At 42.8% G+C, this 20,318-nt stretch overlaps 1 protein-coding gene across 1 annotated transcript in view; it reads right to left on the reverse strand.

Moving 5' to 3' along the window:
- The window catches only part of Slc1a1 (solute carrier family 1 member 1), a 78,336-nt gene that overhangs the window by 21,956 nt on the left and 36,062 nt on the right, over window positions 1-20,318 (reverse strand). The window contains exons 2-3 of the mRNA XM_052762014.1: window positions 18,417-18,557; window positions 94-186 (exon numbers count right to left, since the gene is read on the reverse strand). Coding sequence (XP_052617974.1) covers window positions 94-186; window positions 18,417-18,557 — 234 coding nt within the window. The remainder of the gene's footprint in view (window positions 1-93; window positions 187-18,416; window positions 18,558-20,318) is intronic.

Raw genomic sequence — 20,318 nt, forward strand, 5'->3', positions numbered from 1 at the left:
TTATGGCTAAAAATGTGCATTTTAAGACGCCCAATTACTTTTTGAACACAAAGTTACAAATACATAGAGGAAGGAGTTAGAAATAAGCGTCACCGAGGATCACAGCAATGATGGTGGTGCAGAAATAATACACCACGGCGCGCAGACCGATCTTTCCAGATACATTGGAATCCAGTGCGGCGACACCTGGAGGGAGAGGGGAGAAAGGTCAAGTCATGTTAAGGTCAAAAGGCAGATTTCCAGCACAAAGGACTCCAGTAAAGAGCTGTGAGGTGTGTCTCACACAATTGATAAGATGTAGCAAACACTTTAAAACTGCAAATGCAGAATTCAGAAGTGGAAGGCCAGTGGGGCACAAACTCCCTACACAGCTCATTTCCATGGCCATGGCCTCTAGTTTTCTTGGGGTTGGTCATAAAATAGAAAGAGTCACCCTTCTGCAAGTGCTGTATGGACACTGTCAAGATCTGTACATAATATCACTCAATAGCAGAGATAAACTTCCTTTGAAATTCAGCATTGAGGAACCATTTATCTTGAACCAAGTTAATTATCTTATTGCACAGTGACACTCATGCAAATCACAGTTGTGTTCATCTCTGTCTTTTCTATCAGGAGATTCAAGCTGAGAAGATAACATCCACCTATAATTATTAAGGTAATAGCTACTGACCACCCCTGCCCACAAACATACTTTATCTCACCAACTATAGTTAACATTCTACTAAATTTTCTTCTCAAAGTTTTGTAAACATAGATAATTTTATAGTTAACATAAAAGTATTAGTCTTCACTGTCACAAACTTACCCTAAGGATAATTTAAATTGGTATATAGTTGTCTGACATGTACCGGGCAGTGATGGCACATGTCTTTGATTCCAGCACTTGGGAGGCAGAGGCAGGCAGATCTCTGTGAGATCGAGGCCAGCCTGGTCTACAGAGTGAGTTCCAGGACAGGCTCCAAAGCTACACAGGAAAACCCTGTCTCAAAACAAACAAACCAAACCAACAAACAAACAAAAAGAAATCACCTGACATGTGGCTGGACTATAATGTGCTTTTTGGTCCCTTGTTGTTGGATCTTTAGATTGTCTCTGAACCTAAGTGTAGGTGGAAGTTTCTCTCCTGCTTGCCTGTTCCCAAATACCCAGCAGCCACTTCCCAAATAATTGACTTGGAGGCTGAATATTATTTATAAATGCTTGGCTGATAGTTCAGGCTTATTACTAACTAGCTCTTACACTTACATTAGCCCATAATTTGGGGCTGGAGAGATGGCTCAGGGGATAAGAGCACTGGTTGCCCTTCCTGAGGTCCTGAGTTTGATTCCCAGCAACCATATGGTGGCTCATAACCATCTATAATGAGATCTGGTGTCCTCTCCTGGCCTGAAGGCATCCATGCAGACAGAATGCTGTATACATAATAAATAAATTAATTTAAAAACATAGAAGAGGATGTTTTTACCCTGTCTCGAAAAACCAAAAAAAAAAAAAAAAATTAACCCATAATTCTTATCTATGTTTAGCCATGTAGCTTGATACTTTTTCTCAGTATGGCATTCTCATGTTTCTTCCTCTGCGTCTAGCTGGTGACTCCTGACTCTGCCCTTCCTCTTCCCAGAATTCTCCTAGTCTGGTTGCCCTGCCTATAATTCCGTGCCTGGCTATTGGCCAATCAGCGTTCTACTAAACAAATTTGAGTGACAAATCTTTACAGCATACAAGAGCATTATCCCATAGCACTCCCCCCTTTTTTTGTCTAATTAAAAAGGAAAGTTTTATCTTTATGATAGTAAAACAAAAACAGTTATTAAGTAAGAATTATAGTAACAATATCCAATCATTTGCATTTGACAAAATTAGAGAAAATATTTATCTATCTTATCTTGGTGAGTATAAGTTTTGTATCTAATTTACTTTCTATTATAACTAAGGAAAACTATAACTATTAGTTTTCAACTCCATCAAAGACCCCAGAAGAGTGAAATGTTACCTAATGACAGGGATATCAGGCTGCCTGGACAGTCGCCCAAAGTTCCTCTGTACCATTGGTGCATCTATCTTCGGCCTACAGGCCTAGCATATCTGACAGACTTATCTGTGAAGCAGGATTTTTGAAGGATTGCCCCACCCTGTCTTGGCAAAGTTCTGCAGTCACTTTCTTTTGTGTCCTGCATGTCCAATTTGTACAGCATATGGTCAGTAGTTGAGGCAAGGGCACTTTCTTTGCCCACATGGCTAGCTTTTGACATAAAGAAAACAAACTCCATATGGAGTTTCTTTCATGCCCATCATCCTCTTTAAAGTAATTGGTGCTGCAAGAGCAGACATGTCTCACTGTCGAGAAAAGTCTAAGTTCTTAAAACATTTTAAATACCATATTCTGTAGGTCTATGAAGTGTTTGAAGATTGCCTATCAATCTGAAATACATCTCTGTATGACCTTGAAAACATACCTAACACAACTATAAGTTTGCTGTTATCGATGACTATTAATCTGTATTTCTTAATTATATATTACATTTTTATTATCTATCTATTTATTTATTTATTTATTTATTTATTTATTTATTTATTTATTTATTTTGGTTTTTCTAAACAGGGTTTCTCTGTGTAGTTTTGGTGCCTGTCCTGGATCTTGCTCTGTAGACCAGGCTGGCCTTGAACTCACAGAGATCCGCCTCCCTCTGCTTCCTGAGTGCTGGGATCAAAGGTGTGTGCCACCAATGCCTGGCTATATTACATTTTTAAATGAGCTGCATGAACATAATACCCTAAACAAGAGTAGAAATATACATACAGTATAACAAAATTAACTTTAAATTTGTATCAATAAATCAAAATCCATACTAATGTAAAATATGTAAGATTAATAGTTGTTTTTTTGGATTAAAGTAGAGTCAATAATCTACCCTTTTTTTTCCTATCATTTCTGTATCCTCCCCCTTTTATTTTCAGAACAAGTTCCCTGGATCTAATCTCCTTTGTTTAGCTTTTTTCCTGACCATTATCCATAACAACTTGTAACCAACACCCCTAAACAATGACCAACATTCATAATTTATTTTTGGAAATGTGGGCATAGTTCTCTAGGCTACTTCCTGATGATTGGGGGTGTTGTTAATCTTATGGGGACCCTGAGAAAATTTAGGATTATGGTCAAGTCCTGACTGGAGTAGTCTGTGAGGCTGGATCATCTCAGCCAGCAGCCTTGAATCCTTTCTGGATGCAGAACTCAGAGGAAACTGCAACAGATGTGCTCTGAAACACTGGATCATCTGGGCCATCTGTTCCCATTGGAGATTTTTCAGGGGTTCTTCCTCAAACAAACCTGATTTTTCTTAACACAGAATGAATTCACAGCCTCTTACTTCCTGTGGAAATAAAAGCATAACCTCTTCTCCAAAGTAACATATCTTTTGACTTAAATTTTTAAGTTATTTTCAAAATATATAGGTTGGATTAATCCATCAACATTTATAATCAAATGTCTCTTAGCAGCTGTTGCTCCTTCCTTAGCAGTCAAACAATTCAAAGACAACACAACAACATACAATATCCAGACTCTCTGTGTATTTTCCATCTTTACATGGCTTACTATATTTTTTATTACTCTATTTCTTTTTTAAGGACTTTCTCTATCCTTTTGTCTTTTCTCTCTCAAGCCTATGTATATTTTTAAATACATTGTAACCTGTTTAGAGGTGTTTTTTCCCATCTGATTCTGTTTTATTGTGTATCTGTAATCATTTTCTGAACATTGCTTTAAACTGCCGAGGGGTTAGGAACAAAGCAACCACCCTGGCTGCTGGCTCTCAGTCCTGCAGGCAGCGGCTGGGAGAAGCCTTTTGACTTCGGAAATCTGTCCCACCGCTTAGCTCATGGCGGCTGGCGGTCAGCTCCATCTCTCAGGCAGCTGTCTGGAGATGCGTCGTGCTGTTGATGGCACAAGACTGTGAGACTAGGAAGCCCAGTGGGGCTCCATTTCTGTGCATTCACAATCTTTTTAAAGTTTTTTCAGGTCTATGTGGATCAATGCCCAATGGTGGGCACCAAATGTAGCTGGCACCAAAATGTAGTTTTCCTGTGTCCCGCCCAGCCCACAGTAGCTTATAAAATAATCACTCAGAGACTTAATGTTAATTACAAACTGTTTGGTCTATGTCTCAGGCTTCTTGCTAGCAAACTCTTTCATTTTAAATTGACCCATTTCTATTAATCTATGTTTTGTCACGTGGCTTTGTGGTGTTACCTGTGTTCCATTACATCTTGCTCCCCCTGCAGCACTCTGCATCTCCTCTGACTCCGCCTTCTCCTTGTCTCTCTCTCTTTGGATTCCCCACCTGGCTCTATTCTGCCTTGTCACAGGCCATGGCAGCTTCTTTAGTAACCAATGGTAACAACACATATTCACAGGTACAGAAAGACCATCTCACAGCACCTAATACAATAATAAACCATAGTAATTTCATTATCCACCCTAACATATTTCCCAGCTCTTTTCATGATTTCCAAAATTATTCCTAGATGGACAAATGTATTATACATGTTTGCTACTGTGAGATACCTCAAAAACTTAAGACTAGAAGGATACAAATAATTTCTATGGCACTGGAAAGCCAAGAGACTTAATGGCCACATTGTTAGGTCTACTTTCAAATAGTCTTAGCTACCAATAAAGTAACCGAATGTTGCCTAGTCTTGAGAGGTTTGTCTGAAGGGATGGTTGTATTACAGTAGAAGGCATCACCTGTCTTTGCTAGAAACACATCTCTCTATCAGAGATGCTTACCCAAATGGAGTCAATTGATGTCCTGTGAGTTTCCAGAAGAGAGATGGGACAGATTGAGAAACTTTCCAGCATGCTGTCATTTGGAGGTTTCAAATTCTACACTGCCTGATTTCCAAGTTGAGAATCATATTTTAAGCCAAAGTATCAACATAGAAAATGATTCTGCAATTTTAACATGAGTTGTCCCACAACTGTGTGCAAAACCTGGAGTTCAGGGCACCAGGAAAAGGGAAGAGGTTGTCATAAGGCAACTCCAAAGGGAAGCTATTGGAACTGAAGGGCTAGCAGGATGCACAGGAGGCGTTCAGAGGCATTCCTCGCACCATAAAAGACCTATCCATTTTCTTAAGTGGCTGGAGGATTGTGTTCCTCATATTTCCTGACACATATCTGAAGTGCAGGAAAACTCTACAAGGATGTCATTGCTGTTAGGGTGACAGAACAAGTTATTTCTCATTCTAAACAACTGTCTTTGACCTGTGGACTGCCCATCTGGAAGGTAGCATTTGGAGAAGGCCTCTGGCCTTTAGCGTCCACCCAAGATGTTGTTAAGGGTTCGTTCACCAACTTCCAGGACAAGACTAAAATCCAGACATCCTTGTGGTGATATTGTGTTTTCCAAAATATTGTGCACCCTAGTAAACTTATCTGGGGTCAGAGAACAGAACAGCCACTAGATATAGAGGCCAGAAAATGGTGGCACACACGCCTTTAATCCTAGCATTCCAAAGGCGGAGATCTGTCTGTATCCCCATAAGTTCAAGGCCACACTGGAAACAGCCAGGCGTGGTAACAAGAGCTTTTAATCCCAGGAGTGATGGCAGGAAGCAGAAAGGTTTAAAAGGTAGTGAAAACCAGGAACTAGCCTGGTTAAGCTTTTAGGCTTTTGAGCAACAGTTCAGCTGAGATTCATTCCAGATGAGGACACAGAGGTTTCCAGTCTGAGGAAATAAGATCAGCTGAGGAACTGGCAAGGTGAGGTGGTTATGGCTTGTTCTGTTTCTCTGATCATTCAGCGTTCACCCCAATACCTGGCTCTGGGTTTGTTTTTATTAATAAGAACTGTTAAGATTTGTGTTACACATCCTAGAATAACCTTGATATCAGTCTAGTCCTCTGTGTGTGTGGTGGGGGGGGGGGCGGGAATGGAGTTTGGTGTGCTGAGGAGAACTTATTTTCCTGACAGTAAGGCAATCAGAAGTAGCAGTTGCAATAGTAAAAACAACCAAAATATCCAAGAGAGCTGAAGGCCACAATTCAAAAATGAATGAGCTTGTCTTTATGGAAGATGTGACATGTACTTTACAAGAGTTTCAATGTAATCACGTCTTAGGCTTTGTTGTGCACAAGGGATTGAGTTAATTATCACCAGAAAACTTTTTTTTCCCAAATTGTGCCATGCTTAAATACGCCTAAAATAAATTACTGTGAGTCAGACTCCCAACTTCGAACCAACGTTGGCTACTGAGTCGTATTGAACGAAATTTCCCTCTTGCCCTCCCTGGACCAACACCCGCTGGACCGACACTCTGCTGGTCACAGTGTTTGCAGAGACCCCCACAGGGGGCAATCTCATCCCTGGTTCCTCCATTTTTCTCTCTGTTTCTTCTTCCCAGGAGATGAAATACCCCTCACCACCATGAGTTCAGTGCCTCAGCCTCGACTTTAGGACTCAGGCTTTCTAAAAATGGGATTCTTGGTGGAAATGTCTTAAATAGATATATCCCAAGTACCTGCAGCAACTCTCTGTGCTCACCCTTAGGAAGAGCTTTGTCACCATTTTTCTCATCTGTCTCAGTTATTAGTGTTTCCCAGCCAGACAAAAATTTTGCTAAAATCAACAATCCTACTTCTCTATATTGTCTACTCTCTCTACCATTGTAGTCGTAAAAAAGGGAGGGTACCACAGCCCCCAAACCCAGGCTTTTGGATGACTTACAGTGTATCACGTGGTGGGGGGGTTGTTGGTGATTACTATAGAGAGAAGGAACATGGGGAAAACAGCTATATCTTCAAAACTATCACAGAAACAAAGAATTTAATGAGTATGAAATGTCTGTCTGGATACTATAAATACATCATATCTGTAGAAGAAGATGATGATGATGATGATGGTGACCGATACTGTGTGAGCAATGACTGCACACTGATCACAGATACCCTGTAATTCTCATTTTAATTCAACGAGGTAGGCATTATTAGCCCATTTTTAGAGGGTGAGTCTTTGGTTCAAATGGGCTATGCAACATGCCACCAAGCTATGGATATGAGTGGTGGAGCTAGGATCCCATTCTCATGCGCCACGACACCTCAACTTCTTACCTGTGCTATGAAATTCTAAAGCAGCACTGCCCCGTGTACCTTCCTGTGTTGTGGAAATTGTGTTTATCTTGTCCACTGAAGTGGACTCGAGCTACATATGGTTAGCGATCACTTGCCAGGTGTCTAAGTAACTGAAGCACTGAATTATAATTTTACTTAATTGAAATTACTCTCTATTCAAATAGCCATATGTGGCTCATGACTATCATATGGACAACACAGCACAGTCTCCACACCTTACCAGACTGTGCAGCATTAAGTGGGCACTCAACCATGTCAAGGGAACAGACTTAGACTTAACTCCATTAAGAAAACTCCTTGAACCCACTCCACCTTGCCATCACAGGGGCAGTGGAGAGGAAGACACAGTAAGCTCCATTCTCTTGCATGTGGTCCCCTATTTCAAGCCTTGAGCCTCAGTCTTCCCTAGATCAGCGGTGCAGTAATTAAAGTAATCTGTGAATGTTTGTACTCCAAGCTTTCCACATGACAGGAAGAGCTGCACTTTTTTTTTTTGTTTGTTTGTTTTTCGAGACAGGGTTTCTCTGTGTAGCTTTGCACCTTTCCTGGATCTCGCTCTGTAGACCAGGCTGGCCTCAAACTCACAAAGATCTGCCTGCCTCTGCCTCACAAGTGCTGGGATTAAAGGCGTGCACCATCACCACCCGGCAGAGCTGCACTTTTATAGGCTATCATCCCCCAGCTACCCACAGGTCCACTGTGTCAGCTAAGCAGGAAGTCTCCTCAGAAAGCTCCTACACACAGTAGCTTAGTTCAGTTCCCAGAGCAGCCAATGAAAATACTTAAAATAAAATAAAAAAGTCCACAAAAGAATGCATTTAACTTCTCACTGTCCCTCAAATTATTTCCTTATTTGTTTTCCAAGAAGGGTTTCTCTGTGTAGCCCTGGTTGTCCGGAACTTGTTCTGCAGACCAGGCTGGCCTTGAACTCACAGAGATCTGCCTGCCTCTGCCTCCCAAGTGCTGGGATGAAAGGTGTGCACTGCCGCCTCCCGGCTCCTCTTCATTACTGTGCACCCACTTCCTAGAGCCATTGTCTTGTAATTCCTACTTCCACAAAATTTATTGACTTATTATAGTATAGACAGGCTAGCTAGGTCTGTGGCTGGTTAGAAAGTTCTTTACACCACTTAATAATAAGCTACCTCATGAAGTCCTGGAGCAGAGTCCACAGGAGCAGGAGGTGTCACCAGGGAAAGAACATGACAATCAGGACAGAATTGGATGGAAATGCCTAGGGCAAGATCACCATTCATAACCAGAGACAGTTTTGAGGCTGGGCTGTGGCCTGGAAACAGGGACAGAGCTCAAGGTTGTCCTTAGAAGTTAAGGGCACCTGCTGGCTCTTTATTTTAGGAAAAAGGCATTTTCTTTATTTACCTCAGGAGGAGGCTCTGAGGAGCAAGCAGGGAGGTTGGCGCTTGGCCAGCACAATAATCATCTGAACTTTTTATAACCACGCTACAAAGGAAGCAGGGTGGGCTAAACAATAGCAAGCTTTAAAAATAAATATCCGAGGGCAAGAGACTCCTCAGAGTGCTCTCTGACGAAGCTGCCACCCACCTGAGAATGAAGTTTTCGTGACAGTCGCTACCTTCTAGTCAAGGTGTCAGGATGAACTCTGTCACTGAAGTCAGGCATTTGCTAGCACGCCAGAGGTCTGAGTGGACATAACATCCAAGCTCAGGGTTACACAGGCGTTAAACCACTGTCTGGGTGACTCTAGCTGGGTCACCAGCAGAGAGACAGGCCAGTCGCACAAAGACAAATAAGCATGGGTTTTGTCCCCAAGCTCGATGTACTCCCGTACACAGTGGTCTTTAAAAGCCTGTATCTCCTTCAAGTTACTAGTGAGGAGCAAGCTGAGCAAGCCCAGCCCGCGCAGCCTGTGAGGCTGCCACCTACAACCACATCATCAATGGTCAGTGATGTGTGTCACCGAGCAACAGAGCACACGTGATAAGCATCCTCATAGCCATTCCCCCTCCCTCCACCCTTCATTGCACAGTCATTCAATATAGCTTTTAAAACGTTAAAGATTTCACACTCCAGTCAGTATATACCTCCAGTGGTACTGAGGCTAAAATAGTGAACTCTTACCCTGGAGGATGAGACCCCACAGACATCTCTCCAGCTTGCACGTGTACCTGCTGGATATATCACATCCCCCTGCCCTCTGTGTCAGGCCAAGCACCCCCTCAAAGCCTTCACTCATGCCCTTCCTCTCCAGCCGTTATTCCGCACTCCTCATCTGGCTTTTAAGTCCTTTCCTTGGGGTCCTCCTCTGAGCACCAAGGGTCCAGGCTTGGCATCCTGACTATTGTGTTTCACTTAAAAATGAAAATCGACGGACTCATTAACACTTACTTTTCTCACTAGCCTATAAGCCTCATAAAGTCTCTCTCTCTCTCTCTCTCTCTCTCTCTCTCTCTCTCTCTCTCTCTCTCACACACACACACACACACACACACATACACACAAATATAATGTGTGTGTGTGAATGACTAACATATTCATGTGTGGTTGTCTACCCTAGCCTTCTGGGAAGCACAATGTTCTAGAACAGAATTCATCCATCCCAGGTGCTGCCCTGTGATTAATGTGATCTCAGGAAAGTGGCTTAATCTTGTTCCAACCTCCGGTTTCCTTATCTCTACAGATGGAGACAAGACTCCGCCCACTTGATGACTTCTTAGGGTTGCAAGAAGGAGTAAACAAACATGTCACCATTTTTAAAACTGTGAACTCCATTCTCTAGGGAAAACAAGGCTGGATATAACCTGACTTTGTAAATCAAGGGTACTGGAAATCTTGGCTGTCAAGATGAATACTTCTGGGATGGAAAAGGCAGAGGAAGTATGCAGAATGTATTTTTTGTGTGCATGTTTCACTGTGGCATCTCTATTTCTTAAAGACACTCATACAAAGAATTTCCTTAAAAAAGGGTTGTATCACAACTCTACACTCTGTGAAGTTAACAAAATAAACTCATCCTCAGATAGAATTAAAGAAGAATCACTCCGTAGCTGCTGTCATCTGGTCCAGGTTTGATGGTTCAAAGCCTGTCAAGAAACAGTGAGTGGGGCTGGGGATACAGCTCAAAGGCTAAAGGGCTGGCTATGCAAGCATGAGCAATGGAGTTTGGATACTCAGCACCCACAAGAAAAGCTTTATGTGGTGGTAGAAGTTTGCAACCCAGCATCATGTGGGGGAGACGGTGGGCCCTGGGAACTTGCTAGCCAGCCAGCCTAGATAAAATGACAAGTTCCGGGTTCAGTAGCACTCTGTTTCCAAAAACAAATGTGTAAAATGGTAGAGGAAGACACTGACCTGTGGACTCCCCATATGCACAGGTATGCATAGCTCTACAACACACCCCACTGCAGTGGGCATGTGCGCGCGCATGCGCGCGCACACGCACGCACGCACGCACGCACGCACGCACGCACACACACACACACACACACACACACAGTGTATGATTCTTCTGCTGTTTGGGTTTTTTCTGTATCACAGAATATTGGAGACACTGGTGTCTGGGATCAGTTGTTCAGAAGATCCTAGGAGCTCTTCACAAGGCTTGTTATTCAATGAATGCACTCAACACAGTACAAAGAATTGGTTCTCAACCTGTGGGTCAAAACCCTTTTGTGGGTCAGACAAACGTTTCACAGAGGTTGCCTAAGACTATTGGAAAACACAGGGTTTCCTATTTCCTAAGACTATTGGAAAACACATTACAATTCATAACCATAGCAAAATTACAGTTATGAAGTAGCAATGAAAACAATTTTATGGTTGAGGGTCATCATAACATGAATTGTATTTAAGGGTCTCAACATTAGGAAGGTTGAGAACTGCTGGTACAGAGGATCTGAGTAACTCAACTATTTTCTCCCAATGTCCACACAAAGGTTTTTACAGCAACAGCTAGCACACAGCTCAGTGAGATGATTTTTGTTTCATAACACAGCTGTATTGTCCTCATTTTCAGTTCCTAATTCTCTACAATTGGTAGCTGAGGCTTCTAGGTAGAACGTATATGCTGGTGAATGTCACGAGCTGTGGACAGAGTCTTTTAATATTGGTGGCATTTTTTGAATGACAGCCTTTGCTCCATCACCCGTATTTAGCTGAATCCTAATAGTGACCATTGTAACTTCTGGTGCCAATTCAGGGACCTTCTAAAAACCTCTGACAGTTGACCAAAAGCACTAGGATTTTTACTAGTTTTACTAGTTTTTACAGTCGAGTACAAGTGATGTATCCAAGGGTTCACAGTTAGTGAACGGCAGAATCGGTGTTGAAAGCCAGGCGGTGTGGTTCCCAGGTCTGACTCTCCTGTTTAGCTGTGATGGATCCTTCCTCATGAGGAGCTTCCTCAAGGTGTCCATTTGCAGAGAATGACAGAGGTGGATGTCACTGTCGTAACTCTCTTCCTGAGTCTGCAGGCTGGTCAGAGCCCTTAATGAGTTACATGAAGTCTTGTGTGTGTCCTCCCATCTTACTCCCGCCTCTCCCATGCTTCTGTTTTAAGTCTTACATCTATCCTGAGATGTTATGGCTTCTTCTATTCCCTTCCGTATGGAATTCCCTTCCCCTCTCTCTTTTGACTTCTAGCCTTCCTTCAAAACCCCCTCTTACTTGCTCTACAGCCTTATTTCCCACAAAGCACTTCAATATCCTCCTTCTCGTTATGATGGCCTTAACTTTATGTATTGTGGATGTACCACAGAGCCCGGCTCACTGAAGATGGAATGAATTAATGGTCTCCTAGATCCAGACCCATACTTTTAGAACATTGGAGCGTCACTAAAATCTCTACAGTATTTCACACTCCTTTGGGGCGGGGGAGTTTCTTACAGTCAAATGGAGCCTTGAAACTCCTGGCACCAGTTCTAGCTGAAGGCCTGCTCACTCGTGGTTGATACTCTGAGACTCAGGGTCTTAGTAAAGCGGGGTCACTTCTCTGCCACTTTTCATTTTGTCACTGTGCAAGTAACACATTGACGGGAAGGCTACCACTTTTACAGTATGTGTCCCTTTCCTTGGGTGGAAAGCTTTATAGAACCCAAATTAATATAGTAAATCCTCTAGCGTCAAAGCTATGTCCTTGATCTCTGGAAAATGTCTAAGACGTCTTTACAAAGCTGCCCTGGCTCATTGCCAAGTTCCCAGCAAGGCTAGGAGAAGGAAAAGGGGGTATTTAAAATGCAGGATGAGCCCACTGATTCTGGAGGTCATGTTGGGCCTCATCCTTGCCTTCTCCAGCCCAGGGTTTTCAGTCTCTAAAACATCTTGAAATGATAATTTCATAAAAATAAAAGAAAAAAAACTGAGTGAAATAATGAACTATTGAAGTTCCAGGAGAGCCAGCATGCCTTCTTCCTGATGTTCACATCCAAGCCGTCAGCCACCTGTGTTTACAAGCAGGTGGCTTCTGGGGAACACCAACTTGTACGATTAAGTGATACACGCATCTTCAAGTCTGCCCATCAGGATGGGAACACCCATCTTGGCTATGGGGGGACCTTGGTTCCATGAATAGGTGGGTGGCTGAAATTCACCCTTTCAGAAGTGTGTTTGCCCTCTTGTTAGTTTTCATGTCGTTGGGGTTAATAAGCATTTGTTAATAAAACTGAATGAACCCTGTCTGAGAGAGGCCCTGGCATGAGTCTTTCTCCTGGGTGTGAGTGTTTCCAGCACACAACAAACCATGAGTAAATCAAGATGGATAACACTAAAGGAAGGTAGAGTCTGGATAGTTTTGGTGTGTGATGCTTTTTTACTTTCAAGGTGTTTTTTTAAAATAATAAAGCTTGTATATGAAAAAGAATGCCTTCACCAGCTGAAGTAAACTGATGGGTCGTGTTTTACAAGACTCAATGTAAACAGTGAGGCTCTTCAGTTCTTCAACCCACTTCACTTGGTTCTCGTCCACCCTTTCATTCTACAGCACCTTCTCAAGACATTACGCAGTTAGTAATCCTTTTTCTATACAGGGTCTTAGGTAGCCCAAATTAGGTTCAAACTCACTATGTCACTATGTAGCTAAGGCTGGCCTTGAATTTCTGGTCCTCCTGTCTCCACCTCCCACGTGCTGGGATTACAGGCTTGAGTTACTACACCTGCCTTAAAACCACAAGGTCACAGAAGGCTTCAGTGGTTAAAAAGTTATGGGAAAAGAGGGGTTTCCTTTTATAGTGGAAGCCAAACCTGAAACATTCTGCAATCCTATTGTAGAAGTTAGAGTAACAATCACTTTATAATCTGTAGCAATATTTTTGAGATCTGAGCACAACATCAAAGTATCTTGGAGAATCTCACCACAGATATACACCCAATCATTCAACCAGTGCTATTCTGGCACGGCTGTTTTTGATAAATGGAGGGCAGACAGTTTGTACTGATGTCTAGTGTTTGGTGATGTGTCCTGCTCGGGAAAGGGACTCAGTCCTGGGATTCGCACACACGGCCTGGGAGAGACAAGGAGGGAAAGAAGGGAGTTTTCTCAGCTCGGCATAAACTTGGAATGCCCTGAGCCATTGGTGAGGGACATTTCCCAACTCGCCCGACTCACTCTCCACACCCTGGCGTGCTATTGGCATTTGCAGGAAATAGGAATGAGCTTCTCCCCGACCTGGGGAAGAAATACACACTGAAAGCCAACATTGATCTGATTCACCCAGACCTGGACATTCTCCAGGATCTACTGGCTACGTGGATATCCAACAAGCCAGCAGGTACTAGGCTTAAGTACTTTGATGGTGTTCACAAGCAAAGACCAACCCTTCAAGGCAGCAAAGGAGGCTTTCTCTAAGGTGAATGAATGGTCTCCAATGGTACATTTTGCAGGAAGAGGACACACTTCCTGGGACAGGACGTCTGGGTGGTAAGGAAGCCTTTCCGCATTAGAATCAGGCGTTGGGTGTTGGGACCGAGGTGCAACATGTTGGAATACTCTCATGTACAGGCAGAAGCTTCTCCACTGTGTTGGAAGCAGGGTGGCTAAGCAGAGGGGAGCCCTGTTGAGGAGCACAGACCCCAAAGAGCCCTTTGTGGGAGGGACTGGATACTGATCTCTCAACTGCTTCTGATTATACCTAAGTTCCTGGCAATGCTCGGTCCTCGTGCATTCTGTGGAGAATCATTGAGCCCCTTGATTAGATGGAGGAATGAAGGGGAACCTTGTCAGGATCAGAGGTGTGATGGCAGCCACAGCAGGGGGCACAGCTGTGCCTGATGGAGCCCAGCTCACCTGGGTGGTAGCTAAGAGCATCCAGGAAGATGTGCCTTAGAATCCCGGAGTGAGATGGGAAGGGCCGATCTTTTCTTGTGCTTCTGGTGGAAGACTCCAGCCATCAGACTTACTGTACTGAAGAAATGTGACCCAGATATAAACCCATGAGCCGTGGAGACCTGCTCCCGGGTTTTCACAGAGCCACGATTCTCAGGCAGCTGCATCATCTCCCCCATGATTTCTCTAGTGGTTTGATAGAACTTAGCTTAGAAACTGAAACTTTCCAAGAGCATAAGCACACATCTCCACCATGGCAGGAAGGCACTCTTTCTTCAGGATGTAAATCATGGTGAGAATTCTGGCTTCCTATGACACCCAGTCTCTGGAAATCCCGTCACTAAACTATGCCCCGCCCCCTCCATTCTAAAGGATACTGGAGATACCTCTACCCAGTTCCATGTGCATTTAGAAAATAAGGGCATTTTGTTTAGATACCTGCACGTCGTTATCACCTCTTGACTAAATGATTAACAGTCACCCCATACCATTTAATATCAAGTCTAAATTCCAGTTTCCCTATAAACATGATTTCCTAACCACACATCACTAAGAAGGATGTTCAATGTTAAAAAAAAAAATGCAGCTGTAACATATGCATTTTTAGTCCACAAGGGACTTTGATGACAGGTTAGTTTTTCTGTTGTTATTTTGTTTTTTTCTGCAGGAGCTCACTCTGTCGGTCTTGGGTCCAAGTCTTAGCAGTTCTGCCTCTAACTATTCCCAGAGAACTGGTTAAATCCCACCCTCAACCCGCAGTTTCCCAGACACTTCCTTCTGTTGTACCCCCATCCCACCCCTGTCCCCTGCAGGAATGGATTAGGCTATTGCCCTACGGAAAGGCATTTGTAAGGGGCTCACCCTATCTCTGGGTGCAGGGGCAAAGATGAGCGCAGGGAAGGACTGGCATGCCAGAGTAAAAGCGCCATTGCTTTGGCAGGGAAAAGAGCTGGAAAGGGAAGGAGGCAGGGGAATAGCAGAGGCAAAGTCTGAAACACACAGAGAACTCAGCCACTCTCCGATTTCCTTCTTAAACAAAACAAGACAAAGAAACATAACAAAATAAGACCAAAAATGTGAAGAAAGTACAATGGATCGTATTTTACTTCTATTCTCATTGAAAGGCTGTTAATCTTTCAGTTTTGGGTCAACTTTTAAAAATGCAAATACTATATAATACAGTCCGGACTGTCACACTGTCTTTTGTGTTATATGATCTGTTTCTTTCTTTTGTTCTGAATTATACTGAGAACATTCTCATGGGCCGTTCGGTATGTGTCCAAGCAGGCCTTTAGCAGTTGCAACATGTTAACTTATGTGTGTAACATGCATTCACAGTTTATCATCATTATGAAAGCACATCGTGAGGGTCCTATACCTGAGTCTTGGAATGGGTCTCTATGAATATACACCTTTATGATAAAAACTGTCAAGAATTACTAGCTAGAAGTGTCAAAACATGTTCCCTACTGCCTTCCAGAGTACTTCTAAGTTGATATGGTAACAGAAAAGGTATAAATGAGTCCTTTTCCCCCACATTCCTGCCGACCCTCTCCCCTACTAGCCTGACGATTAGACACATGAATGTGGCATCTCTCTCCCAGCCCTGCTTTTGCTGATGTTCCTCAAACCTTTGATCTTTCAGTGTTTCATATCAAAAGGACGAGGTGTGTGTTTGCTCTAGCTCCTGGCAATCGTTGAAGGGAAAGTGGAGAGCTATGGGCTATGGTTGGGACAGAGCTGGGCTATTGATGGAATCTGAGAGCTGTAAATTATTCCCCTGCATAATTTGCAAGGCTAAGATACACAGAAAAACTTCCAGACTGCAAATCAGGAAGAGTTATTTACTGCCAAGAATGATACTGTCCAAACATACACTATTATAGAAGTAGCATATTCATACACATATTTTTACCCTTTCTTCTATACTTTGGCTTACTATATGAATTCTGGGTTTGCTGTCTATTCTGGATTAGGTTCTTTTCTTTTCTTTCTTTCTTTCTTTTTTTACTTTTCCCATAAACCTGTAGACTTAAACCATGTCACATATAGCTTATAAGCTTTGTATAGATACACGCAAAATATTCTATATATGCACAAATGTGAATATTTTTCTTGAGAGAGAAGACCAAGACTTCATATTGTCTAAAAAGACTACAAGAACTGATTTAAGGCTCTTTAATAGGGAGAAAATTCTGTTATAACTGCAGTGCTCACAGGGGCCCAGCAGGCAATGACAGAGTACTAAATAGGGAATGGTGATTGGTGACTTTGGTGTCCTCAAATGCATTTGTGCCAGCTAAACTAAATAGCTGCCTCTTGCTCCAGGACACTATTGATGTGGGGAAACATGGGCCCAGTGTTTGCAGATTTGATTATTTTTTTAATGCCAGAAATCTGAGTATTTATAAGAAATCTTCCAAACTTTAAATGCTTTCAATAATTTAACTAAGCAAACATTATATGAGACAAATAACAGATCTTCTGTCCCCCACTCTGACCCCTCAGGCTATTAGGCTTGAAAGAAACTGCTAATTTTTAACCACAATTAAATCCATAAATAAAAGTAATTAAATGGTCTCTTTAGGTTTCCAATAAGCCAAGAACACCAAGGCCACTTAAGAAAAATGGTCCCATGGGGCTCTGGTCTGACTGGAGTGTAGCACTTGGGAGTAGTCAAATGTGACAGCTTTTCAGAGAATGCTCTTGACGACAGCAAATGCTGACACTCCCGCCACCACCAATGTCAGTCTCAACACACTGAGCCTTTGCCATAACACTGAGAAGTGAGTTCTGGAAAGAGGACATGTCAAGACTCCTAATTGCATAGTTATATAAAACCTTGCGTTTTCAAGCCCCTAACACTAGTGAGAGACATCATGCCACCTTTTACCAAGTGCCAGAATTAAAGTCAGTGTAAGAAGCACAGAATGCACCCAGCAGCATACCAACTCCAGATAAATGGCATTAAAAAAATCAAGTTAAGCCGGGCGGTGGTGGCGCACGCCTTTAATCCCAGCACTCGGGAGGCAGAGGCAGGCGGATCTCTGTGAGTTCGAGGCCAGCCTGGTCTACAGCGCAAGATCCAGGAAAGGCGCAAAGCTACACAGAGAAACCCTGTCTCGAAAAACCAAAAAAAAAAAAAAAAAAAAAAAAAAAAAAAAAAAAAAAAAAATCAAGTTAATCTCTACACAAGGACATTTGTTGCTGTTTGAAGAAACTCTGCAATATAGTGATCTGAAAGAGAAAAACCATTTCCAAATTCAACTGCGTTGTGAGTGCAGATTGAAAAATACCAGTCTTCTAGACTAAGATGCAAACTCCAATGAAACCTTTTCCATGGCTCTTGGCTGCTGACACCATGGCAGACTTGCGGGGCAGGTACATAGCTAGTGTGGAGGAGAGGAAGTGGGTGAGGAGCCAGGAGGAGAGGCACCCCCAGGACAGTTGCCCAGAAGTTAGTGGGCAGGAAAGCTGGAGCTGGGAACCAAAGGAGCCAGCTACTGAAAGTATGATCAAAACTGACAGCCACATTTTTCCTGAGGACATAAGCTGACATTTCCATGGCCAAATACGCATTTCCCCATTCTGTGCCCTAGATAGGGTTTTACTCATAATACATTTAAAAATGGCATCTTGAGCACAAGACGTCACATGTTGGACAAATGAAGGTTGGCACTGTGGTCAACAGTGCCAGAGGGACAGTGACACAATGGAGCAAGGCCACTTTGAGAATCTCATCACACTTCAAGTCAAGGAAAACGTGCCTTGTGCTTTGCAAATGAGGGTGCGCTCTCCCCCACCTCCCCGTGTGTGTGTGTGTGTGTGTGTGTGTGTGTGTGTGTGTGTGTGTGCATCTGTGTGTGTGCATCTGTGTGCATGCCTGTATAATGCACTCAGTGGGTTTTGATTTTTCCATAATTAGTAAAGAACAACCCAGGTTCTCATGGGCTCCTTAAATAATCAGAGAACACAAGGTACCTGTGATCATGCTGGATATAATCAATGGCAAAATGACAAGCTTCAGCATCCTCATTAGAATTTCTCCAGGAAAAGCAAAGTAGAATTTATCCAGATTTGAGAGCTCACTGTGTCCACGAACCAAGACTCCTATGGCAATGCCTAAGAAAAACAGAGAAGGAAAGGAAACACTTTTAGTTCTCTTGCATATAATTTGGGGGGGGGGAAGTACTGAAGAATGCAAATTTCAATGGCAAGAAAAGCTGTTTAGAGCATCTCTTGCAAATCTATAAAGTTTAGACTTACAAAATCCAGAAGGTAGTGAATAGGAAGCATGCATTTTTAAAATGTAAAAAATAATATTCTTCTCATGAAAGATTTGGTTTTCATTTCCTCCTCACTGGTTCTATATATTGTAATGACGCATCATTAAAGACTAAACTTCATCATCACAAACTTCTTGCCCTCCTCGTCTCTTTTCTTCTCTCTCCTGTCCCCTCTGTTGTACCCAACAGCAAGTCCAGGTTTCGTGCACACTCAGTGAGTGCCCCAACACTAAACTACGTCCACATTCCCCAAGTCCACCATCTTTTGTAACCCACTATAAATCTTTTCACAGGTCACCTTAAACTTTATCCATAGCAGAGACCGTCTACGTATTTTATGGTTTAGTATATTTGTATTTTTCTCATAAGTGCTTTTTACAAAATAAATTTGGGGGACTGGAGAGATGTTCAATGGTTAAGAACACTTGCTCCTCTTACAGAGGACACAGGTTCAGTTCTCAGTACCCACACGGAGTGTCTCATAACCACCTGTAACTCCAGTTTCGAGGGATCTGACTTCATTATATACCTCCTTATACAGTTGCATGCGTGAGGTGCGCCACACACACACACACACACACACACACACACACACACACACAGAGAGAGAGAGAGAGAGAGAGAGAGAGAGAGAGAGAGAGAGAGAGAGAGAGAGCGCAAATGAATAAACAAATCAATTCATCTGTTTATGCACTTTTTATGGTTCTGTTTGGATTTTAGACAAGTCTGTATGTATTCCAGGTGGCTTTAACCTTGCAATCCTCCTGCCTTAGTGCTGTGTGGTGATACATTGTTTGTCATCTAGGAAATAAAGCTTGCCTGAAGATCAGAGGACAGAGCTAGCCAGAGTTAGCCATAGAGGTCAGGCAATGGTGGCACACCATTTCTGTGGATTTCTGTTGAGTTCAAGGCCACCCTGGGCTACACGATTAATCCAGTCTAAAAGAGAAACAGTGCCAGGCAGCGGTGGCACACACCTTTAATTCCAGCACTTGGGATCACACACCTTTAATCCCAGCACTAGGAAGGTGGAGACAGGACGTGATATGGCTGGGCAGAGAAAGGAATATAAGGCGGGAGGAGACGGGAACTCGGCTTTTTCAGGCCGAGGAGTTGGTGAGGTAAGAGGTGGTGGCTGTGGCTTGCTTTGCTTCTCTGATCTTTCAGCTTTCACCCCGATATCTGGCTCCAAGTTTTTATTATAAGACCATTCAGGATTCGTGCTATAGTGCTGAGATTATAGGTGTGTAGTAGTATGACATCTAACTAAATTATTATTACTTTGACAGGTATAATATTTTGGAACACCGATGTTGTCTAATGCTTTTCATTCAGTATTCCAGTTATTTCTAAGTCATGGAATACTTAACTCTATCAAATCAAGAGTCTTTAAAAAAAAAGACTATTTTTATTTTTAATTATGTATATATGTGTGTGCATCTGTGTGTGTTGGGGGCATTGCACACATGAGTGCAGTGTCTGTAGAGGACAGAAGAGGGCATCAGATCCCCAGGAGCTCCAGTGACAGGCTGTTGTGAGCTTCCCCAGGTGGGAGCTGAGAATTGAACTCAGGTCATCTGGAAAAGTACTAAATGCC

The sequence above is a fragment of the Peromyscus californicus genome, unplaced genomic scaffold, assembly GCF_007827085.1.
Source record: "Peromyscus californicus insignis strain IS unplaced genomic scaffold, ASM782708v3 Scaffold_4__1_contigs__length_199733344, whole genome shotgun sequence".
Classification (NCBI taxonomy): Eukaryota; Metazoa; Chordata; class Mammalia; order Rodentia; family Cricetidae; genus Peromyscus; species Peromyscus californicus.